This window comes from Tachysurus fulvidraco, chromosome 22 (assembly GCF_022655615.1).
Source record: "Tachysurus fulvidraco isolate hzauxx_2018 chromosome 22, HZAU_PFXX_2.0, whole genome shotgun sequence".
NCBI lineage: Eukaryota > Metazoa > Chordata > Actinopteri > Siluriformes > Bagridae > Tachysurus > Tachysurus fulvidraco.
In genome coordinates this window covers 18,169,911-18,195,641 of record NC_062539.1, presented here as the reverse complement: position 1 = coordinate 18,195,641, position 25,731 = coordinate 18,169,911, and the positions used below count along the sequence as shown (strand labels likewise).

The window sequence follows — 25,731 nt, the reverse complement described above, 5'->3', positions numbered from 1 at the left end:
ATATTTGAATGTTAGTAATTATGCTGTGAATTCATGATATAATTCAGTATAAATATACTGCAGAATAATCCAGTAATAATAATAAAACTATTATTATTATTATTATTATTATTATTATTATTATTATTATTATTATTATTATTATTATGTGGTTTGTTGTGTAATTTATTTTTTATCCAAGTTTTCTCTGAATCCATTATATATTGTGATATAACTAGTTTATATAATTAGAAATATAATCCTTGTATATTATTTTAAATGTTATTCATGTATGTTTTTGTGTTTTATTGATGTTTATGTGTGATTAATATTAATTAATTTTCTGGCCAAAGTGGCTTTTGTGAGTTTTCTTGTATGCATATGGAATAAAAATGATGTTTAACATGATCAGATGTGACACAAGCGAAAGCAATTTTTGCAGGAATGTAATATATTAATAATTAACATTAACCTTTACAATATTATCATAAGTATTATTCTCATTTCTATGACCGGGTTTTAATTTAGTTTTATTATTACAGAGGCAAGGGAAAAGATCTTTCTAGCTTCCAAATATTAGTTGAGTTACTTAAAAACAGGCAGAAACACATCCCTCTGTATAAGGAAAAAAAACGGACCCGACGTCAGTACTTGCAGAACTCCTCACAGATTTTACTGTTCGAACAGTTTAGCAAAAAATCTTAACACAGAATACAGATGATAAACAAAGACGCTGTGCTAGTTCGACCCTTTACAGCAAAATTAAACATATGCTATATGTTAGGACGTGGTGAATGCTACCTTCAGTACAAACTTAAAAAAACAACAACTGAAGAGTAACGTCAACTTAAATTTTGGTGATCCCGAGACTTCGACAGACATAAATACAAAAATAGATTCAACATTAAAGCAAAATTAAATTAAATATGGTGTACAAATGACAAGAGTGCCATTAATGACAAGGGGTTAAAACTGCCCTCTTTGTGGGAAGACTAGGATTGGTCCGTAGCATATGGGACTGCTTGAGGAACCCAGCTATTATTCACAGTTCAAACTCGTCAAACAGATCCAGCAATTAAGTCTTTGGGTTTGTGGCAAGGCTTGAATACGTCGGCTCAAGGAGTCAGTCACGGGAATTTTTTTGGTAGAGTTGTGAAGGCACCAGACATCTGGTGTACTCCTCTGTTCACGATCCTGACGAGCAGTCGCTGGGCAAAAGGCAGAGAGGCTCCTAAAGGCCCCGGATTTCAGTTCAGGAAGCAGAAAGGCCATAGGAAGACATGAGTCTAACCAGACATGTACCGTGCAAAATGAGTTGTGTGTGATAATGTGTGAGAAATTTCAGACGACATACAGGTAGTGCGGCTGTATGGGAGATCTCCCACTGCACACTGTAGAAAACAAGGACAAGCCAAACCAGGAACCGATGGAATTTGGGGTTCTGGGATATTTTCTTCCAATTTTGTCGACATATCAAACTCTTTATGTATCGTTCACCTGGAAGTGTGGATGTAGTGTCGCTTTGGAAATGACTTCAGCTACATAAAGTAGGAGTATATTTAGTTTTTATGGTACAGCATTAAAGATACACTACATACACCTTTCTAGGTCAATAATACAAAAGACGCAGCACCAAAACAACAACAACACGTAGTACCCTGAGACTGAACACCACCACGGTCAAATCCAACACCGAATACGGGAGGAAATGAATGAATGACATGCCTGAAAATGCTTGTTGATGGATCATTACGTTTCATCAACAACAAAGACTAATCAATAAATCTGCTTGATAAAATTCATCAATTAGCTTTGAATAGATTTTTTATCAGAAAAATAAAAATTCAATGGAAATTACAATTACATCCCATAATAATCAAGATCGTTTGTAAAAAATAATAATAATAATAATAATAATAATTTGTTGTGCTCATACATGTTTTAAAGAAATTTGAACTATGGCACAGGATAAGAAATAGCACAAGGTGTCGTGGCGTGAACATCTCCTCCCTGACTACCATCAGTTCTTGGTTGGTGGACCTAAAAATTTTGGCCCAACACTTTGCTGATGAAGCAAAATCCAGATCCATTTCATTCCTTTATACAGTTGGATAAATCCCACAGCTGAGCCTTGCCACTTTGTTGCCTCTGATATCAGTTACTAATGTAAAAAAAAAAAGACATAAGAGGTTTCGTGTCAGTTTTTAAGACAGTGATAATAAAGGGTTAGTGTCATAACATGACATGGTGTAGAAGTTTATGAGATCGTGCCATCATGTTACTGAGGTGAAACTAGTGCACTCGGAGTGTATGAGCCTGGTTTCTTTCCCCTCCCCTGCTCTCAGTGGGCATGGATGTCAAGGCCTTGTCCAATTAGAGGCTCTGCAGAGTGCGGATGAGGGGGTGGGTGCAGGAGCATGGCGGGGTGGGGGCCGGGGTAAGGGTGCAGCGAGGGAGCCGCATGGGTGTAACCCGGCTGGGGCAAGAGCGTGCCAGGGTAGTCTGCAGCCAGAGACGGCATTCCCTGAAGACCTGCGGAGTGGAAAGAGGATGATGAAGGATGGTAAGATTCAATAATTATTTATATTTATTTCAAGTGTTGTTCTGTTTAATTGATTTGTATTCATGATTAATTAATAATTTGTACTAATTTATCATTAATAAATCTACTAAAAATCTGTAAAATGACTTGATTATAAACTGAGGGTGAATAAAGTGCAGCATTATTCTGCTGTCTCACAGATTTTATCCAGAAACTAACTGAAAGATAAAATTCATGTCACTTATTTAGTCATTTCACTCTTCTCAGTCACGTGTTTCACAAACTCAGGTGTCTGGGATTTTTTTGATGTCGTTGCACTAATGGGAATTACAACCATTATCAAAGCTGTTGTATTTCTTATTAGATTTGTTCTCATTATTTGACTGTCCCTTAAGATGAATGTGTTTAATCCAAACCTCGATACACGAGGTCGTTACAAATAATGTGAAAATTCAATAAACAGCCAAAATACTACGGTGCACGTCTGATAAATGTCCCGAATGTCCGAATCGCTGGATTATGTTCATAAAATAAATCGTTACTGAGCGGTTTGCTGGCTATGAAATGTTTTAAAACTCCTTATTTAGCAGCACTTCACTGACATCAATATAGATCCAGCCTAAATCATTATTTATTTATGTTGTCAATGTTATGTTCAAGAGCCTAGATTTAAAGTTGTGCTTAAAAGTTTTCGCATCCGCACATAAGAAAATACTCACAGATCCTCAGACCCACAGATGCATTAGATTAGAAACGATTTTCTTCTATTCGCTGTACACAGAGTTTGTGCTGTTTACCTGCTGTACGAAGGCCTAAATGAGGCTGACTGTCTAATCCATAACCTCCTATCGCTCCTCCGTCTGGGCTGTATGGGGCACCTTGACCTGTGTGGACACACACACACACACACACACACACACACACACACACACACACACACACACACACACACATAAGCACCAAATATGATTCAGAGCACTTAAACATGTTTACAACTAAAATGACATGATTTACAAGTTGTTGTTTTTTTTACCTGAGCGATTCGACTGGTCAATCATGGGCTGGACTATTCGGCGTCGGGCGTTTATAAACCTGATCAAGACGAGAGTTCAGACACGTTACACACAAATATATACAGTACAAATGTTGCATATGAGACCTATTAGTGAAAGAAACTTTTTTACTCTAAGACAGAGAGATTAACATCCCAGCCCTAATCATCATTATAAAAAGAAATAAAAAAAAGGAAATATTACTCGAATTTAAACCGTAGACATGTAATACATGTTTTTGTATAAAAAACAAAATATCCCGACTTGCAGAACTCCTCGCTTCTATATTTACTGTTAGGAATAATGTCATTAGTCATGGCTTAATGGTTAGAGAGTCTGACGCTTAACCCTAAGGTTGTGGGTTCGAGTCTCGGGCCGGCCACGACTGAGGTGCCCTTGAGCAAGGCACCGAATGCCCCCAACTGCTCCCCGGGCGCCGCAGCATAAATGGCAGCCCACTGCTCCGGGTGTGTGTTCACGGTGTGTGTGTGTGTGTGTGTGTGTGTGTGTGTGTGTGTGTGTGTGTGTGTGTGTGTGTGTGTGTGTGTGTGTTCACTGCTGTGTGTGTGTGTGCACTTTGGAAGGGTTAAATGAAGAGAACGAATTCTGAGTATGGGACACCGTACTTAGCCGTACGTCACGTCACTTATTACATAACACACTGTATAACTGTATAAGGTACATTGTACTTGTAATGCAACACATTGGCTCAGACTGAAAGGAATGTGATTCATAAAGCCATAACTGATGCTGAGTAAAAGAAAATGTAATTACATAAAGCCTGAATAGATACACAGATGTTTCTTACATCCATCATAATCCTCCTTCAGAAAGTGAGTATTGATCATTGTGTTGTAGCTGGTTCATCAGTGTGAAAGCACATTAGAAGTGTTCTTACCAGTTGTTGACCTGAAGGATGGTGAGTCCTGTATCTTGAGAGAGTTGTTTTTTCTGTTCTTCTGAAGGGTACGGATGCTGAACACAAAAAGACGAATTTTACTAACCAAGTCATTATAACGTCATGGCATCACATCAGAGGAAAGTACAGATTTTATGGTCAGTGGTGAGGAGCTCGTTATTTTTGGAATTAAACACTAAAGGAATTGCATAAGAGTAAAAAGTGAAGTGAAGGCAGCCTCAAAACACAAAGCAAGAAAGGCTACATAAGACGAGCTACTCACACTCCTGTCTTTTCTGTACACTGATACGTCCACGGAGTTTTATAGCAAAGGATTTTTTATCAACCGCGACGTTTAAAAAGTGCACGTGAAGTGACTGAATAACAAAGTACACTCCGAGTCTGTAGTAATTGAGCAGGCACGAAATCTTTGATGGAGACAGAGCTGATGCGGTCTGCACAGTGCCTCTCCTGTCTTTATTTATAGTCAATGTGCCGGAGTTCAATTATGTGCGTAATTACAGCAGCTTCATTAGTGGATAATTACCATATGCTCGTTACTGTACTGCGCCGGCACCTCTCATTTCAACTCCATTCAGCTGTGCAATAATTCCCTGGCTGCGAGTTCATAAAATTCAGATTTCACACCGACTGGTTTGAGACGCCATGACTTCATCTCTGGAATCTTCTATTAGATCCCAGTACCTCTTCTTGTCAGCTCATATAGTTCCCTTATTTGAGTTCCTAATATAATACTATTACTCAATTATGATGGGGTTTATTTTGTCAGTGCCACTGTGTCTGACTTACTGATAGGTGCTGAAAGAGCCAAGCTCTCATGATGTTGGTTGCCACTTTGGGAAAGATCCCTCTTTTCTTATTGTTTCGTCGGTCTCGGTCTGTCTCGTCCTCTTCTCCTGTGCTAGGAGACGCTACAGCGTCCAGTCCATCTCCTGTAAGATGCAACAACAGTGCAGTTAAATAGTTACTACATTTTTATAACTACGTCTTTTTTTTTCTGAACCATCTTATACGGATCTTATACGTGATAAACATCTTTCCTGGAGCTACATTGCTTTTAATTTATGTCATCTGTGCACTTGTCCCTCTCTTTTCTCATCCACCAGCCCAAATCCAAAATATATTCTGCTGTTAAATCTTACTTCTGTTCACTGTTCACTGTTAATTCTTAATAGTTCTTAATTATTGGATTATCATGACTTTTTATCTCGAATAATAATAATAATAATAATAATAATAATAATAATAATAATAATAATAATAATAATAATAATAATTGTAATTATTGTAATTATTGTAATATTATAATAATAATCCTTGTTAATTGTAGCATGAACTAAAACCAAACAAAAGGAACTTAAAAATCTAAATGTAAAATAAGCAAATAAATAATAGGAGTGACAGAAAAAGGAAAATAACCATATTAACTTATAAATAATTATATAAACATACTTTAAAAGTAATTTACAGCAATTCAGAAAGAAACATTACATCATGTGGTAAAACATTCAGGCCAACTCATTTATCAATATTAAACATTCGAACGTTCTGGTAAAATGCAACTGTTAAAAAACACGTGTGTGTGTGTGTGTGTGTGTGTGTGTGTGTGTGTGTGTGTGTGTGTGTGTGTGTGTGTGTGTGCATGCGTGCGTGCGTGCGTGCGTGCGTGCGTGCGTGCGTGCGTGCGTGCGTGCGTGCGTGCGTGTGTGTGTGTGTGTGTGCATGTGCGTGTGTTGTAACTACCAGCATCACTGCAAGTGTCCACACTGTGCGTGGCGAGTCCACAGGAGGCGCTCGGAGTTCCTGACGGCGTTGACAAACAGTCATCTGTGTCTCGCAACCAAGACTGATTCTAAAAAAAAAACAAAGTTAAACATATACACTCTGAGAGCCATCTTCACTAATCACCTACAAAGGAGAGCTCTAGATCCCATCTGCTCTACTGAATCCGAATCACTCACCTGCTCTGAAAGACTTGTGCAAGAACCTGTGAAATCCTCCATGTCAGATTTGGATCCGGACTCGCGATCCTCTAGCACCAAATCAGTGGGCATTTTGCCCTTAAGACAGGTGATGTAGCGATGACAGAAATTATCACACAGATCATGAACCTGTAATTTCCGAAAGAGAATAAATTCTTTTTAACTCAAGATGTCACACAGAGAAACATACAATAAAATAGAAAAGCCTCAGTAATTATTACTGTACCTTTTCTAGCTCTAGTAGGTGAAAGCGTAAGACTTGGATGGCCTGAATCATCTGTATGAGAAAATAAATAAATGTAATTAATAATAATTAAAAAAAAAACATTCTAGCTTTCTAATCTGATTAATCAAAGGTCAATCATTTTTCCCCAATTTGGAAACGTATCGATTTCCACCCACACCATCTGAGGGTAGAAGCTCCTCAGAGATGCCGTATCCTTTCAAACTGCTGCTCATGCTGTCGAAAGGCAGCGTAACACACTCAGAGGAAAGGCTTACTGTACACAACCTTGTCCACAAACATGAGCTCATAGATACCTGCAAATGGCTAGTGATTAACAGGAGGAAAAGGTTTGATGCTGTCACTGCCACCAAGTTCACTCTCTACACTCCCAGCTATGGCTGAAGCATCTTTGGGATTTTAAATCGTGAAGTGCGACACAAGCTAATAGTGCAACTGCTTTTCCATTGAGCCTCTCAGGAACCAACAAATCTACAGTTAAACGTAATAAAAGAGCTGACATGGAGTATTATTAAAGTAGACTAGCGGTTTCTCTAACAAACAGAACATCGCAACCACACGTACTGTAATCCTATAGTGGAATTCAAATGTACAACAAATTTAAAGCATATATACCCTGGTGTGTGTATGTGTGTGTTAAAGCAGTACATCTTACCAGATTATCCAGTTCTGGATTTGAAGAAAAGATAGGTTTCTCTGACCGGATCTAAAAAAAAATATATATATATATTATTATTCAATTATCCATTATCTAATGCCTCAGTATCATATCTGTTACTTATCGAAGTGCAAGGAACCCGATTGGCTGCCAGTGCTGCCACTCACCTGTTTGGCGAAGGCTGCAATGTCTTCGTTGAATGATTCGGAAGAGCAGACGTCGCTGTGCCCCGTCATGCCGGGATGATGGGACGCATTTGACATTGAGCTGGAGTCACGCGGTGAACATGTAGCTAATTCACACTTTTCAAACACCAAAGCCAAGAGTGGGAACAGAGGGTGGCTGCACACATATACAGATTTAGAGTAAACACTAACATCCCAGTGTTTAAACAGAGAGCGGTCATGTGACATTGGCATGTGTATATTGTTTATTTTGCGCCTCACCCGTAGATCTGATCGCGGTAGTGTTTGAGAGAGTCAGGAACACCGTGACCATAGTGAGACGGTGGTAGGGACCTCATCGCCTCCCCGTACCCACCCATGGGCATGAGCTCTGACCCTGGGTACTGCACCAGCTCTTCATACTGAGGAACAAAGAGGTTGTAGAGAGAGAAGTATTGAACTGCACCTTTCTTATTACACTGATCGACAGAAAAGAAGGACTTGCTCTAGTGCACCTGTAACTACAGGACCTTTCATCTATAAAGAACATAAAATACATGTTACATATATATATATATATATATATATATATATATATATATATATATATATATATATATATATATATATATATATATATATATATGTGACATAACATAGAACATAAAATATATGTATCTTTATGTTACATAAAATCTAAAATATCTTTAGAGGAACCATGTAGAGTTTTTATATCAGATCCTGCCTAGATAATGAAAAGTGGTATCAGATGCAGATCTTTTATACATGCATTATATTTTTTTTCTTTAAATGGTTGTTTTTTACTTTGACGTAAATTTGCACCAAATAGTCACCTGTAAGATGACTGACATTAGACAACCGTAACCAATAAGACATGAATAACAATCTTTATGTAACCAACAAACCAGAAAAATGGTGTTGATGTAGGTTTTTTTTTCTATTACACAGTTATACCATATTATATCCAATACACTTTTAGTTACCTATATAATATAAAAATATTGTAGTTTTCTAAAGAACCTTTGATAGGAGGCTGATGTTACAGTTACAACACAGAAGGAAAGAATCTTTTGTCTATAATAATGTTGACTTAATGTTTTAGGTGTGTTTCGTTCTTTATTTCTTTAAATTCACCGGTTTTAGCATTATTTTAAAATACTAACGCATCAGTGCATCGTGATATACGATCTAATCTAAGGTAATTTTCGGTAATATAACTGATTTAAACACATTCTACTGATTTTGCGCATAAAACGGCAGCATCCCAAAGTAAACATGTGAATCTGCGCATGCGCTGTATCGTCTCGCCTCATTGGCCTCATTAAGGCGCTTTAATCCATTTAAAAGCATTTGGTGTAAACGTGCATTAGCTGATTTATTTGGTCACAGACCATATTGGAGTATGTGCATTTCTGCAAAGTGTCTATAAATTATTCACCGTTTTCAGGATTGTTTATAGGAGAGTTTTAAAAAACCGCATAATTATGTTTAGATGATTAAGTGTAAAGAGAATCAGTGTTAGTGTGTAAATCACTGAGCATCTGATCATCTGTTAGATCAGACAGAAAATACAGAGTCTGATCAAGATACAATTATTAATAATCATTCTGGCTTCTGCTTGTTACCAGTCTGCAATCTGAAGGCTGACAGATTGTAATAATTAGTCTGCAGCATCACATTAACACAGCAGCCTGAATTACGCACGATAAATAATAAGAATAATTAGACTTAAAGTGGCATCTACGCAGAAATAATAAGAATTAAACCTCTTTAACACGTGGGTGCTCCTTCAGGCTTTAGTTAAACACGTCTGCTGTTTTGATCACACGTGAGCTTTTACTCCGTTTGTGTTAAATAAGACTTTAATGAGTGTAAAATGAGTGATTTCACTTCACTGCGTTTGTGGATAAAAAGCTGATTGCTTTGGTTTTCTCTACACAAACTCTCACGTTTTGGGCGTGATATTGTTTTCTGCTACAGATCTGAACATGTCCTTGGTCTCATTATGTAGTAAGACTTTTTTAAGACTGTTTTAAACTCATTTACAACTTTCACATCACAAATTCATAAAAAGGGGGCTTTCTATAGGCTTTTACACTACAGCCTTTATATCATAAATCTATTATTATTCATATTAATATTATTGCTCTTATTATTATTATTATTATTATTATTATTATTATTATTATTATTATTACGGAATTAAACTGCATACAGGACTTTATTACACAAAAAAAGTTCTCATAAATTATGCTTTATCTTTTATTGTGCAGAAAGCAGAAAAAGTGAGCATTTTTTCCATGATTCACTCCGTTTAAAGGCGGTTTTAGACAATAGCAGCATTCCTCCTATTTTAGAACATTTCCAACAAATATCTCTAAACAAATTATACGAGCTGTATAAATTCCTGACTGATCAAATATTTACTTGTAAATGTAAAGGCCTTCCAAGTTAAAGACACTAAACTTCTGTAAGTAAACACTCGCATTATAAGAATATAAATCTGTATAAAGTTTCGGGTTTTTGACTTTTTATTGACCTGGAAATGAATTAGCTGCTGCTGAGTAGTGATCATCATACAATAAACATAATTATACTTTTAGACAATATAGTAGACACTGTTTAAATGGATTAATGATAAGGCACCAGAATTATTCTGCATTGAGGTCTGAGTACATTCACCTTTATAGTCGCCTTACCATCTCAGTGTGTAAAATGTTGACCTACTTACTGACTGCTGATCTTCGGCTCTGTCTATTATTCTCTTCTGATCCTGATGTTTAGGCTTAAACTATAAATGGTTAAGAGATATGTGGAGTTTTGCGTTTGTTATTGTCTCTTTAGTTATGGTTCAGTAACGCGTTATTGGGCGACCTGAATGCTCATCGTGCCATGGCGCATTATACAACAAATTATTTTGTACTTCTATTTACTTCAAAATATGTTGTAAATGTTTTGTTTTTAAAAGCTATTTACTGTCACATGCGTCTAAACTAAAGATGTCATAATAAAGTATATTTTAAGCAACTCTTTTTTTGGCACTCTTTGGCCCCTTAGAACCACCGTACAGTACGAGATTGATACCTAAATAACCCCCTACTATTTTGGTATAGTGTAGAATATATACGGAAATATGTGATTTGGGATGTGGCCCTAAGGTCCGCGTGAGCGCGCGCTGAGAAAGCAGGAAGGATGCTGATCCGGGATCTCTCTCTCTCTCTCTCTCTCTCTCTCTCTCTCTCTCTCTCTCTCTCTCTCTCTCCCTCCCAACCAAACATCGCCTGCTTCCGAGATCCACAGTCGTGTTTCAAGTGAGGACATTAAATCCTAAAAGATTTCAAAGCAGCATGCATGAGCAGAGACGTACCCTTTTCTCCATGCGCCACGGAAAGCCGCGCTCTTCACGCGGAAGACAACACACACCGATCCGGCAGTCCGGGACAGAACACAGTCACAATCACTACTAGAGGTTAAAAAAAGAAATGAAAAAAAGAAAAAAGAATGCATATCAAAATACAAGCATGTACAGCGTGATGAAATGTATGATCGTCAGTAGATGAAAGATGGAAGCGCAAGGAAGCGCGGGATGATTCACTAAATCTGATCTCTCATGTTGGCCTGTAATCTACAAAAACACAACTGCCAACACGTGTGTGTGTGTGTGTGTGTGTGTGTGTGTGTGTGTGTGTGTGTGTGTGTGTGTGTGTGTGTGTGTGCGCGCGCGCGCGTGTGCACAATCCGTATTTTACAGCGATGAATGTAATGAAGTTTTGAAGTGATCTGTTAATAGCGGATACATACAACTCTGGATTATAACGTAAGCTTGAGACGAGACATGAAAAAGAGAATAAATCCTCAGTGTTTGAATTCCCATCTGGACTCACTGTACAAACTGTACGTGTTAATTCGACACTGTGGTGTAACCTATAGACAGCACCAAACCTTGAGACGCGGGGATCCTCTCTGTCTATTGCCCCCTCTCGCTGTTCCGGGGTAAATCGGTGCTGCTTGGCGGCTTGGAGAGACGTGGCAGCAGTGTGGCGATCTGCTCGGTGTATCACAACATCCATGGACCGAGACAACAAGCTGTAAAAGGATACGCGCGTGTGTGTAAGTGTGAGTTTGTGTGTGCGCGAAGCAAAGCAATGGGCCCGGTTTAAAAAGCCGAATGGAGGCGGGAGCGATGCTGGAGATCAGGAGTCGTTTCGGGGGTCAAAACGCGACGGGGTCTCTCCAACCCACCACCCCCCCACCCCCTTATCACACACACGCTCGCGCATTACAAACGCAAGACCCCTGCGTTTTATCTTCAACGGCACGCTCTCGCGCATACACCCCCCTCCCCAACACACACACACACACACACACACACACACACACACACACACACACACACACACACACACACACACACACACACACGGCAAGCATCCTTATATCGTTAAGTTCTGAAATATTGGTATAGAGGGTTTAGAGCTGCAGACATCAACACCCTTACATCTCTTCTACACTTATTTTACTTTTATCATCACATATAAACTGTTACTGTCTTTATTATCACACATAAACTGTTACTGTCTTTATTATCACATATAAACTGTTACTGTCTTTATTATCACATATAAACTGTTACTGTCTTTATCATCACATATAAACTGTTATAACTGTCTTTATCATCACATATAAAATGTTACTCTCCTTTTATCATCTTAAGGATTTAGGCTATATAGACTTTTGTGTTATGTTAATAGCTCTTAACTTTTGTTTGTTAACATGTAAACAGAGCATTAGTTATAACTGTGTCAGGGTCAGTGACAGTAACATATGGCCTCTCATTTACTTACACATCGCCTCCTTCACTACTACTAGCAATTGTCTCTAAATGGCCATAAATAACGTTTGTATTTGTTTTTATTAGTTGTTGGTATATGGTTTGTGTATGGTACCAGCTCGACATTAGGAGTTTTTATGTCATTATTATAAGATCCAGTTATATGTGTTTTATTGAAACTATTTCCAAAGAACAAAAAATTCTTTATTTGAAGTAACTGAGTAACTAGTGACATTTTCTCCCTGTTGCACTCTATTTCAGTATATATTAAATAATGAGAGTTAAACCCTATAATATAATCCCAATGCTATATATATAAACACACACACACACACACATACACACACACACACACACACACACACACACACACACACACACACACACATATATATATATATATATATATATATATATATATATATATATATATATATATATAAAATAAAAATTATAATAATTAAACCCTATAATATAAATACATATTTCTGTATATACTGTATAATAAATAATAATAATTAAACCCTATAATATAGACACATATTTCAGTATATATATATATAATTAAACCCTATAATATAAACACACACATATATATAATTATGTGATATATAAATAATAAATAATAATAATAATTAAACCCTATAATATAAAAACAGCCTGAAGCTTGGCCTTGTGTGTTGTAAATTACTTCTAACTAAAGCAACAATTATTCAAAACGTTTCCTTTATTGGCCTCCCGTCGGTAAACACCAGCAGGCAGTCGGAACTTCAATGAGCAGAAAGCGGCAGGCGCGCAATCACACGCATTTCACACGCACAATCACACGCATTTCACACACCAGGGGAACATGAGCAACTGTCACTAACCGTGCAGGTCGGTGAGCACCACGCATGCGCTTCATACTGACGCATGCGCAATGAAGGCGGGTGGCGCCTCCTGATGGAGATGATCATAGCAGAAAAAGCTTCTTTTACAGCCAAACAACGGCCATTTAACCAGGGCGTGAATGAGCAACGCCCTCTGAATGTCCGGATTAACGCCATTGTTTCCAACTTACTATTCAGTCTGGAGCTTTAATTTGTACAGCCAAAGATTCTGTATCATAAAAAACCTGGAACACAAACCACTTTACATCATGTTCAGTCTGAACACAAGCGTTTATCTACTAGGATAATGTTTATACTGTGGAATTGACCCAGTTTTAGTGTGTGTGTGTGTGTGTGTGTGTGTGTGTGTGTGTGTGTGTGTGTGTGTGTGTGTGTGTGTGTGTGTGTGTGTGAGAGAGAGAGTGTGGGTGTGTATGTGTGGGGTGTGTGTGAGTGTGGGTGTGTATGTGTGGGGTGTGTGTGAGTGTGGGTGTGTATGTGAGAGAGAGTGTGTGTGTGTGTGTGTGTGTGTGTGTGTGTGTGTGAGAGTGTGGGTGTGTATGTGTGGGGTGTGTGTGAGTGTGGGTGTGTATGTGAGAGAGAGTGTGTGTGTGTGTGTGTGAGAGTGTGGGTGTGTATGTGTGGGGTGTGTGTGAGTGTGGGTGTGTATGTGTGGGGTGTGTGTGTGTCCAAAGCTGAAGGTGGAGGCCACTAATGTGAGTGAATAAACCCATTTAGGACGTGGGTGTGAAAGAAGCCTGAGAAATGGATAATGCTTTGATTTTTATGTGCTTGTTTGTCAGCCACTGTCAGAGTGTGAATGTTTGTGTTGGATGTAGTGTTCAGTATTATCCTAAACACCCCCCTTTCTCTCTGTTCATTGTCAAGTCAGTTGTGCTGTTTTATTGTTGTTGTTGTTGTTGTTGTTGTTGTTGTTGTTGTTGTTATAAGGGTATATTCAAAGGTAGGAGAGAGATCAAGGCTGGCAAAATGCCATCAATGTACAAAGCTCTCACTGCAAAATCGAATTAAAACCTCTATCTTAAATTTTCTTTATCTATTCAGTTATTTATCTTTTTTCATTTCTTTTATTCATTTCTTTATCTTCTTTATCTATTCAGTTATTCAGAAGAGTCTTCTCTTAGGTTTGATTTAAAAACACAGTCCCTGAGTAAGTGTTTATATGCATCTATAGGTCTTATGTGCATGTCCTGATGAACAGTGGAGATCCTGGAGATCTATCTTTCTTCTGCTTTCCTCATTTCAGCTCTAACCACAATTCATCTAATCAGTCTTGTAGAACAGTTGTGTGTGATTCTGGCCATTAGATCGAGCGAAACAGGGTTTGAAATATTAATTCGTTATTTTAGTGCTGTTCTCTTAACACTTATTATATACTCGAATTTATAGGAAATGTAATGATTTATAAGAAATATAAATAAGGATAAATAAAGATAAAAACGGAACACCCAGATCATGTGCTGTTCTGTGGGTCCTTCATGTCCCAGCTTGGCTAACCTTGGCCACCCAGGCTACTTGACACTTTTGACTTGGCTGTAAACTCTAATGGCTGCCATGACCCCCGCATGCCCCAGCACACTGTAGGACATCAAAAAGGAGCAGGCCGCTCGTGAACTGCTGCTGTGTTCGACTAAGAACTAGCGTTAATACTGACTCGGAGAAGTAGAGTGCTTTTTTATGAGAGTAATGCACCAGACCTCTTTGATTAGGAAGAAATATTATCTAGCAACTCACTACCTGTGTACATCAAGTAAGTTTGGTGTTTTGATTCATTTGAATTCTTTTCGAGTGGCAACTCAACACTGAGCAGGTTCCAACGACGACCACTTAACCTTCAGTATATGTGCTCACAGCCCACATTTCAGTTTAAACAATAATCCACAGTGGAGTCTTCCAGTGCCTTAAACCCCCATGTTATTGGTTATTTTACCATAACAGCACATCCTATCATGCTTTATTTCTGTAAGCAGCTCAGTGTTTCTGGATTTCTCTCAAAATGATGAATCGTACGGTCTGCGTCTAGTTGATTATTTTCCTATAACAGCACATCCCAAAGGGACTTAGTCTTCTTGCAGCACAGAAATGACAATCTTTATTCTTTAAAGAACGACATATAACGCTGTTGAACATTGGCCATAGTTACATTAAATGCTGTGGAATGTCCATGACGTTAGTTCATGTTATCTCTTACTTTATAACAGCTACTAGCTGTCATTTTCTCACCAGCCTTTTCTTTTCTATCTCGAAGTTAATAAGACAAAAAGCAGCATGACGTATTACCAAGAATGTCCCAAGGTCTTTGGCCGGCAAAACCTACCGACCTTTATCAAGCTCTGACACTGTTAAGGCTAAATAATTAAACATTTATGGTTTTCATGTTTATGGTTAAATAAAAATCCATTCAATGTGTAATCATCAGTTACTAGAAATAATAGCATATTATTATAACCCTGTGATTCACCTTGCAGCCGGTGCTACGGTCAGAGCTGCTGCTGTAGAAAATGAATCCGTTTCGGAACAAACAAAAGCAAGCGGTGCGGTTATATAACTTTAAACTAAGTTTTGATAGTCTGTGCTGTATAATCTCAAATAATGAGAATTACATTACAGTGGTTTCAGTTTTGGCAGCACAATCAGAGTCATGAAGAAAAGCTTTGAGTAAACAGTAGACAAGAGAATGTAAAGTAATACAATGCTATGTTATAAATCTACTGTAAAAAAAAATAAAATAAAATATATAAATATAATTCATTAATTTGTGACTTTCCATTGTTTCCATTTGCATCGCTCAAATCACTGTAAAGCTTTCATGAGTTCGGCCCTCACTTAGCTCCTACATTCACCCGTCTCACTCACGCAGCTTTTATCAAACATTTCATGCTTGAATGCTCTCTTTAAGTCTGAATAGTTAGTGAGAAGTAATTAGTGACCCAAAACTAACCTAGCGGCCGTAATTTAACCTAGTGAGGGAAAGCCATACTACCGTTAACTCTATAATTGTGTTGTTACATCATGTTGAGTTGAACAAACCCGATCGTGCTTTCTGCTTGTCACGTACTAATTGTTATTACCTTAGTGGTGTAACAGACCTGAGTGGTAGACGAGAGTTCTCGGATCTGATAAGGGAGCCGCCGTTTAAGCAGCGCTTCATCATATTGCTAGCATTCGAACTTTGCAAGATGTTTCATATAATGATCCATTTTTTAACATTATGACTCACTTCAATAAGCCGAGTCTTTTTCCGAAGTTTGCAGTGTTTAATGATAAACATGACAATCTCAACCGAATAAAATTGTTTTCAAATGAACCCAGATGTTGTGGCTTCATTTCAAGAACAAAAATGACAGAACAAAAGTGTTTGTCAGTTACACAAACACATGACTATTCTTAGTTAAAGTCTGATGATGCATACAGAGCACCAGAGTGGGTTTATGATAAGAACACCGAAGGCAGATAGGGAATAGTGTGTTTATCACCACTATGTCAGAGGTAGAAAATGTTGGTGTCAGACGTTTAGCTTGCTGTTCCTGATTGTGTTGAAAAAAAACCCCAAATAATGTCAGTTCAGGCCCGTGAGTTGTTTTTTCGACCACTTTACATCAAAGAGTTGTTTAGAAAGAATAAATCATTCACAGATCACCCATCAGTTCTCGGGTGTCAGATGATTGCGAGCTTTACCTTAGCTTTGCATCAACTTGTCCTTTAAACACTAAGAAACTTCGTTTTCTTGTCTTGCTCGCCTTGTGTTTAGAGTTCCTTTTTTCATTTGGAAAGATTAGGACAGGCAAGGTTTCCTACGCTGTCATATTCGAGTCGTTCTCCGTCTCACCGTATCTGCCTCCATCCTTCTCTCTTCCTCCATCCCTCCCTCACTGCCTCCCTCGCCTGGTCCCCTTACAGATGGAGATTAACTTGGAGCCTGAGCCCCATCCGTTTTCCTGACTGTTTGTTATTAAGGAGATGGATGGCAGCTCGCAGTGCCAGGCCGACGCAGCCACAATTACACCAGGCCTTGTGATAGATAGAGGGAGAAAGAGTGAGGGAGGGAGAAAGAGAGGGAGGGAGAGCAGGAGGGAGTGAGGGAGGAGATGGAGAAGGGGAGACAGCGAGAGGTGCATCTATCACACCCCTTAATCTACCTGTCACTCTGGGCGCATGGCAGGAAAAAAGAAAAAGGCAGAGAAAGGAGAGCAGGAGAAACAGAAAGAATTGTAATGTGAAAGAGAACGTGGTCTTAAAGTCATTTTCCTGTTGTTGCTAAAGAAATGTGTATGTTTACTAAGCAGCTTGTACATGATTATAATAGTTTAATATAGTATTACACTTTTTAATGAACAGTACTGCATAACGTACACACTCGGTTTCATTATTTTTGGAATTCTTAATAAGTCTTATTAAGTCTGCTTAAGGGTGATTTATAAACATGTCATTATTGTGGGATGTCACGTGGTATTATGATGAATTGTAAACATTACTGGAGTCTAGCCTGAAATACATGAAATATGTTTTCATTGTAATATAAGCTTGCTAATATGTTGTTTGGGGCTGTGCTTTTATTATTCCTGTAAGAAACTGTGTGATATTTTGGCTGTGGGGATTTGGGTTCATTCAGCTACATGAGCATTAGTGAGGTCAGGCAGTGATATCAGGTGAAGAGGTCTTGGGCTTCCACACCATGTCCTCATGCAGTTAGCTTTGTGCACAGGGACATTGTCATGCTGGAACAGTTTGGGCCGCTTAGTTCCAGCCACAGAAATACATGCTGAACACTATATAGGCTTAAACAGGCTATAGACTTAAAATAATATTATTTTAACACAAAATCTGGAGCATTGAAAGCTTTGATTGAGTGTAAAGGTGAGAAGGTAAGATGGAAAGACTAAAAGACTAAAGGAAAATAGAACCATTATCCAAGGTGGAAATAGTTTGAGACATTTAGCTTCAAGGAGATAATTACACCATTTATATGTAGAGTTTGTAAATGTTGACGTTTAACAAACTACGTGTGATTAAAACCATATGTAGAATTTTATATGAATATCACAATCAAATCATTTTTTCCAAAAGAAAATAAACATTAACTAAATAAGTATAATAACCTGTAAGTGTTACATATAGCGCTATACAATTCTATACAAGTGAACAGTGCAAGACTAACCTAGACTAACTGAAGAGTACAGTAATGGTTGTAATTACAGTGAGCTCGGGGCTGTGGCTTCACACCAGGGATAAACATTTGACTTTCTCTTTAATGTCCTCCATTGGCATTTACCTCCCAGGATGTCTGAAAGCTCCTCAGACACATTTGAGTCAAACCAGCCCAGCAAGAGCATGACACGAACTCTGTTTGACCCTGTCACCTCATCACCGGACAGTTTGGTGACATGAAGTAGTTAACTCCAGTATTTGTAATAGAATTTTAGGTCTCTGTGAGTTTCAGGTGATGTTTCATGTTTTCTGCAGTTGTCAGTCAGAAGGTTTTACACTTACACTAAAATGTGGGAACAAAAACAAGCGTAGAGATTAGATATTAGACCCCCCACCCCACCCCACCCCACCCCACCCAACCCACCCACACACACACACACACACACATAAACACAAACACACACACACACACACACGCACACACACACACACACACACACACTCACTCACACACTCACACACGCACACACACACACACACACACACACACACACACACACACACACCCTCACACACACACACACACACACACACACACACACTATCTGCGAGGGAATCCTGAAACACACCTAAAAACAGTGGTGTAATAATAGTGGCTGGTATCACATGCGTTCATTACAGTTTTAGCTCAATGTCAAGAAAAAGGTTCTTCTTTCTCCTCTTTTTCCAAACCCCTCCTTCACACTTGATGTCCAAAAGAGCGAGGGATGGGATGAGGAGAGATTAATGCTCTTCCGCTGGCCATGGGAATGATAGATGGACAGATGTGGGGAAGGACAGAAGGAGGGGAGGAGTAAGGAGCAGGGCAAAGGAGAAACGCTAAGTCAAGTGGTTCATAAATCTGACCCAAGGTCTGGTTTGCATCACATGTATGCTGAGTTTTGCCGAGGTGTTATGATCAGCAAGTGGATTATTACAAACTGCCGTAACAGAGCAAGATTGAATTTTTTTCCTTTTCCTTTTCTTTTTCCCAACCACAAGAACCGGAGTGGTGGCGTGCAAAAGTGTTGGATATGTAAACAGTGAAAGCAGAACTACCTGAACTGACCTGACATTTGTATTTGGGGAGAGCCTCGAATAGCCTTGTGAATATTAATAAAAAACCACTAACACAGGCACAGTCCATCATTAGAACATTACTCTGCATACAAATCCCATCGTAAAAACACGTCTGCTGATTTAATTACCAGATCATGTTTTTGTAATATCACAGTTTAATGAGCTGCACCATTGGAATCTTGTAAGCCAATTAATTCTATAGGCTGGTACTTTATTTACATTTAGTATGAATACATTTGTAACTGTCTTTTTAATATATGGAGCTTCAAATGCATCATTTTGTTCATCTATATGTATGTGTGTGTGTGTGTGTGTGTGTGTGTGTGTGTGTGTGTGTGTGTGTGTGTGTGTGTGTGTGTGTGTGTGTGTGTGTGTGTGTGTTTAATCAGCATCTGGAGTCATCTGTAAGTGCCGTTGTCTGCAGTCTGGTGAGGATCAGATAAAATGCACCCCCAACCAAAACACACACACACACACACACACACACACACACACACACACACACACACACACACACACACACACACACACACACACACACAACCATTCCATCCCTCCTCTATCCATTTGTCATGGGGCAGCTGTCGGGCTGCTGTGATTGGTTGTTGTGGGAGACAGATCGCCGATAGGCTCTGATTAATAGTCGTGGCTCTAGCTCTTGCTCATTGATCAAGGGAATGGGCAAAAGTGAGAGAGAGAGAGAGAGAGAGAGAGAGAGAGAGAGAGAGAGAGAGAGAGAGAGAGAGAGAGAGAGAGAGAGAGAGAGAGTAAGGGCTGTGGAGTGGGAGGGTGAGTGATATAAGAGAGAATCATGCTATTTTCAAGCTTCCAGACTCGTCTGATGATCAGATTGTGATGATGAGATAAAATCCTGTTTTTTTTTAAGGTTTTCCAATTGGATTCTTTAAAGCAAACTGTTTAATACTGATGTATAACAACATGTAAATCGTGTGTATGTTGCATGTCGGGGAGGTTTGAGTTTAAAGGATAAATCCATGTCTCACCATTCTGTATTTTTTTCCTTATACTGTATGCACATCAGTTCAGTTTTTTAGTATAGAAACATTTCAAGGTAATTAGGCTGGGAAAGAAAATATAGAAATAATGTAAATAAATAAACAAACAAACAAACAAACAAACAAATGAATGAATGAATGAATGAATGAATGAATGAATGAATAAATAAATAAATAAATAAATAAATAAATAAATAAATAAATAAGGAATTTTAAAAAGTGCAGTAGATTATTTTAGCTTTAGTTTTTCAGACATTACAGAATTTATTCTCACTTGTGATTATGTGAGTAACGTGTGAGCATCTTAGAAAAAAATTGTGAACATGTTCCAGTTGTGAAATGGTACAAATGTGTTTAAATAAACACGTGAACAACGTGTGATTACAATATTACCATAAAGGAATCATGTGGGAAAATCAGTGAAATGAAACCAGATGGACGGTCTGAATCTGGAAAAGAAAAAAGAAAAGAAAAAAGAAAAGAAAACACTTGTCTTACATGCAGAAATGTATTACTCATAAAACAGAAAAAGAATTACTTGTAAATAAATAAATAAAAATAATTAGAAATAATAATTTGTTACATCACCCCTTTTTTTTTTTTTTAAATTAAAGTACCTCGAAGCGAAGCGAGATGAATAAGCAGTCCTGACACAGACATGAGCGAGTGTGTTGACTCTGTAAAGTGGTAAGGATTCAGTAGTGTGTTTGATATAGTTAATATTAATAAATCAAGATAAAATGCTTAACTGGATGTACTGATTTTCTGTAAGAGTTTAAGAGCTGTAATTAAGAGTGTAGCATTTCATTTGTAATTAAGGAGTGTAGTAGCTCACAGATCTGCCCCAACCTCACACATTATATCTGCTAAAAATACATCAACTCATTTTTTTAAACACAGAATTTTCTCTTATTTTTCAGAATGTGATCGTTGCGTTTGGCGGCAATTTGTAAACCAATCGAAACTCTGCAGTGACACCAGTATTCAGTCCTGAGTCCATCATTCACTTAAAAGTGTTTAGGAGCTGTGTTTCTGAACAAGCTTATACAGTTTTTTTTTTAAAGATGCTAATTAGCTAAATTAGCTATAGCTAACAGTAATTCAGTACACAACAGCACAGGAACTCACCATTGCTGAGTTTGTTCATTCTGTCATTCTTTATTAGTTTGAACCCTTTATATGTGAAATAAGTATTACAAGAGTCAGATAAGCTGGGTATCAAACCTAACCTTGTTGATTCGAAGGACGCATTTAAAAAATAATTTGTAGTTCCCACTAATGGAACTCATTACAGGTGTAGAAAAAAGTCTCGATGCCTCGGCTGGCGTGTGTACAGACATCAGACACTTTCTGTAGATGGAGAGAAACTTTACCGATGCAGTGCATTTTCTACCCATTTAAAACACATGCTATACGTTTAGCCACAGTGCCTCGGGTTTAAACCTGAATTATCCTAGCAATGTCGTAGTAATGACAGTGACACGGCTTTTGCACTAAATGTTCATAACTGATTTATTTTTGAACATTATGGAGGTTTTTTTTGTTTCGTTTAAATAGTCGTACTGCCTTCTGACAGCTCAGCAGTCTTTATAAAGACTAGCAATAAGTGCAAGGACTAATAAAGCTGCCAATCTGGTCACTACAGTATAGAAGAGTAATTTACATAAAGACTATGTTTACAGGTCCACTATTAAGTATATAAATGTGACATGTTTAAAAATAATTCTAATAATTACAGATTGCCTTATTTTACCCAAAATTATATTATTTAAAGTATTTTTTAAAAAATACAAATTTATTATAATATTATTTAATATTATTTATTTATTTATTCAAATGATCTTTTTTAATTCTTCATTACTAATGTTCAAGTCTTTTCTTGTAATTATTTTTTGAGTCTCGTCCATCAAGCTCCGTCTTCTAGCGCCTATGTGTTTATTTCAGTAAAATAAAAGGTTGTAAAATGTGATGTGTAACTGTAAATAATGAATGGTATCATTTTTGTAACCTAACCTGTGACAACAAATAAAAATCTGAGTGTCTGGATAAATGTGCCAGTGATGATGGGAGGCGATTTGTCCTCTGCGTGCTGTATGGGGTGTCAGAGCTGGATCACTGGTACAAGATGATTGGCACTGGTAGGTGGCATGATCTGATAAAGTTAGTAGATAAATGGATAGTGGTTATCCCAGTGACCCCATAACCCCTGATATCATAACGAGCAGGAAATAAAGAAGAGTCTGGGAAAGGATAAATGAACAGACCTGGAGTTTAGTATCAGCTCATGAAACACACACATTCTGATTATAATTCTCATAGATAGTTATGTATATGTGGAACGTTGGCATCAGCAAGTCTGCAGCTCTCAATATACAGATGATCGACTGTGGGGAAAAAAGCTAAATATGACATTTAAGCATATTGTAAATGTTTTATGAAGTCTTAATGGGTGCATGAGAGAGAGAGAGAGAGAGAGAGAGAGAGAGAGAGAGAGAGAGAGAGAGAGAGAGACTAATAATCTACAAGTGAGTGTATTTGTGTTGAAAGACAGAGAGTGTGTGTGTGTGTGTGTGTGTGTGTGTGTGCATGCGTGCGTGCGTGTGTGTGTGTGTGTGTATGGACCCTGGGTGCTCTCTCTCTCTCTGTAGGGGGGTCAGTGATGGGAGGTCGTGACCTGGTCGACCCTGGGGGAGTGGAGATCATCAATCAGCGAGAGGCAGGACTGAGCAGCAGGAGCAGTACACACCCCCTGGCCCCCAAACTACCCCCAGCATGCGTGCACACACACACACACACACACACACACACACACACACACACACACACACACACACACACACACACACACACACACACACAAACACACACACATGCACATGGACCAACCCCCCTCCCACCCACAGCCAAACAGATGGCCATGGGGCAACTGGCTGTTCCTCACCTTACACTCGCTCAGTTGCAAATAGATTTGCAGATTCTGCTTACATTGATTTTCTGTTTCTGATTGTGTTCGTGTAGTATTTCATACGGCCCAATTTGTAGCCACTTTGCATGAATCCATTAGCTAAATCCTGCGTGCTGAATGTTATGGTATAAAGATATCACAGTGAAATCCCTTGTGCATAGTAACATTATGCAGAATTGCCCTATACACAGAAGATGACATAAAGTTTGGATCACTGATATGACCTTGAAGAGCTTTGACATATTAACACATAAATGTTAAAAACCGAGTGACTCGACATTTATAAGAGCTGATGAGTGAAACATATGAAAAACATACAGATAATATTTTTTGTAAACATTTCTTATAATATATTTCTGCTGTTAGGTCTCTCATTATAGTGACAAGACAAATAAACACAACATTATAAATATTCAGTAAGTAATTCAAATGTAATTAATTAAGTAATTAAAAGATAATTAAGTCACAAGATGTACAAGACTTTTAATATACACAGAAATGCTAAATAAATCAAATGTAAAGCTAAAATATTCCCTGTTTCTAGCACATAGTCACTATCTCATTTGATTACAGAGCGCAGACTGACTGTTGTTTCTTGTATTTTTTATAAAGGTTGAATAATTTATGAATGTGAAAGAAATCGACAAATCTAATGATCACACAACAATTAATAACTTTATTGCTTATATGATTTAAAAAGTTTGAGACACACAGATACTGAATGTTATACTCTTGGTAAATATAACCTTAATGTTGGCATCATGCAAGAACTAATACTAACAGCATAAAATGTCTTTTTATAGTAAACACACACACACACACACACACACACACACACACACACACACACACACACACAGTTAGAAATGTTCCTTCTCAGTAATACCCAATTGATAGTCATACAAACACACACACACACACACACACACACACACACACACACACACACACACACACACACACACACACACACACACACACACACACACACACACACTCAGTACCTTTCTACCCTTAACATGAAGTCATTCAAACATACACACTCTCACATCACACATGCAGTCTGATAAGATAATGTGACAGAAGGCAGAAGAGAAGGGTCACGGCAGAGCAAAGTGGTTCAGTCAGGTGATCAACTTTCAAGCATGCAGATTGGTCAGAGCTCGTGCTCCCATGCTGCACTCTTCAGCCACATGACAACATGCCTTTCAATTTCCTGCGCAGAAAGGAAAAATATGAGAAGTGTGTGTTTGTGGTTTTTGTGTGGGTGTGTGGAAAGAAGGAGAGGGAGAGATTGTGTGTGTGTGTGTGTGTGTGTGTGTGTGTGTGTGTGTGTGTGTGTGTGTGTGTGTGTGTGTGTGTGTGTGTGTGTGTGTGTGTGTGTGTGTGTGTTTGGGGGTGGATTACGTCAGGGTGGCTTTTCACCCAAAGTATTACCGTAATCAATCTTTGTTCTCACACATGCCACTACTGTTTCCCTACAGAATCCATTTCAGTTTTTGTGCTTCCATCATTCTCTCTCTCTCTCTCTCTCTCTCTCTCTCTCTCTCTCTCTCTCTCTCTCTCTCTCTCTCTCTCTCTCTCTCTCTCTCTCTCTCACCTTCCTGGCCTGACGCAGCGAGGGCTTGTCCCCTGAGCGTGTAGGGTTCATATCCGCACAGTGAGCAGTGCCGTGAATCACGATGGCTCGGTCCTCGTCCACACTGGTCCCATTATGCACAATACTTAGCTCCATCCACGGGTCAATGTCACCTAAAGTGGTCACAAACCCAGCTTGATCAGACATTACAGCTCACATCACTGTCAGAATCCTTCAATTAACTCCAAAGACTCCTATGTTTTAAAACAAGTCATACAGAAAGTACTGGATTAGTCAGAAGTCTTGTGTTGTGTTGCACTGAACCGCCACGTTCAGTTTTGTCTTTGATAAAGGACGCCTCTTGTGGAATGAATCACGACCAGGCTTTGTGGTGGAGCAGCTATATCTCTATAAAAACATCATTTCCATTTTAATTCCTAAAATCTCTTAGTGATACTTTTTTTTATCCATTTCTAGTTACGTTTAATGTTATGAAATGCTTGAGAGAAAAATCAGTTTCTGTCACATTATAAAAGCGGTAAAGAATCATGACTTCATCTGTGTTTGGTCCGGTGCCGTGGTATAACAAACTAAAGCTTTATTTAATCTATTATCTATGAGC

General features: G+C 38.3%; 2 protein-coding genes across 3 annotated transcripts in view; both read right to left on the bottom strand.

Moving 5' to 3' along the window:
* Positions 1-630: 630 nt before the first annotated feature.
* Positions 631-11,872, bottom strand: meis3 (myeloid ecotropic viral integration site 3). 2 transcript variants are annotated; one of them, XM_027162125.2, is made up of 13 exons: positions 11,504-11,872; positions 10,929-11,024; positions 7,823-7,962; positions 7,544-7,718; positions 7,374-7,424; positions 6,701-6,751; positions 6,454-6,603; positions 6,236-6,344; positions 5,282-5,424; positions 4,472-4,548; positions 3,555-3,613; positions 3,319-3,405; positions 631-2,511 (listed from the first exon to the last, which is right to left on the bottom strand). In XM_027162125.2, exons 2-13 carry the CDS (start codon positions 10,938-10,940, stop codon positions 2,321-2,323), a joined length of 1,245 nt encoding a protein of 414 aa, XP_027017926.1. In that variant the 5' UTR covers positions 10,941-11,024; positions 11,504-11,872; the 3' UTR covers positions 631-2,320. The 2 variants fall into 2 exon arrangements, with proteins under 2 accessions (XP_027017926.1, XP_027017927.1); XM_027162126.2 differs by having other exon boundaries at positions 10,929-11,021.
* A 12,352-nt stretch (positions 11,873-24,224) lies between these two features.
* The window catches only part of LOC113652839 (thymus-specific serine protease), a 7,553-nt gene continuing 6,046 nt past the window's right edge, over positions 24,225-25,731 (bottom strand). Inside the window, exons 10-11 of the mRNA XM_047806047.1 lie at positions 25,131-25,282; positions 24,225-24,746 (exon numbers count right to left, since the gene is read on the bottom strand). Coding sequence (XP_047662003.1) covers positions 24,687-24,746; positions 25,131-25,282 — 212 coding nt within the window. The 3' untranslated portion in view covers positions 24,225-24,686. The remainder of the gene's footprint in view (positions 24,747-25,130; positions 25,283-25,731) is intronic.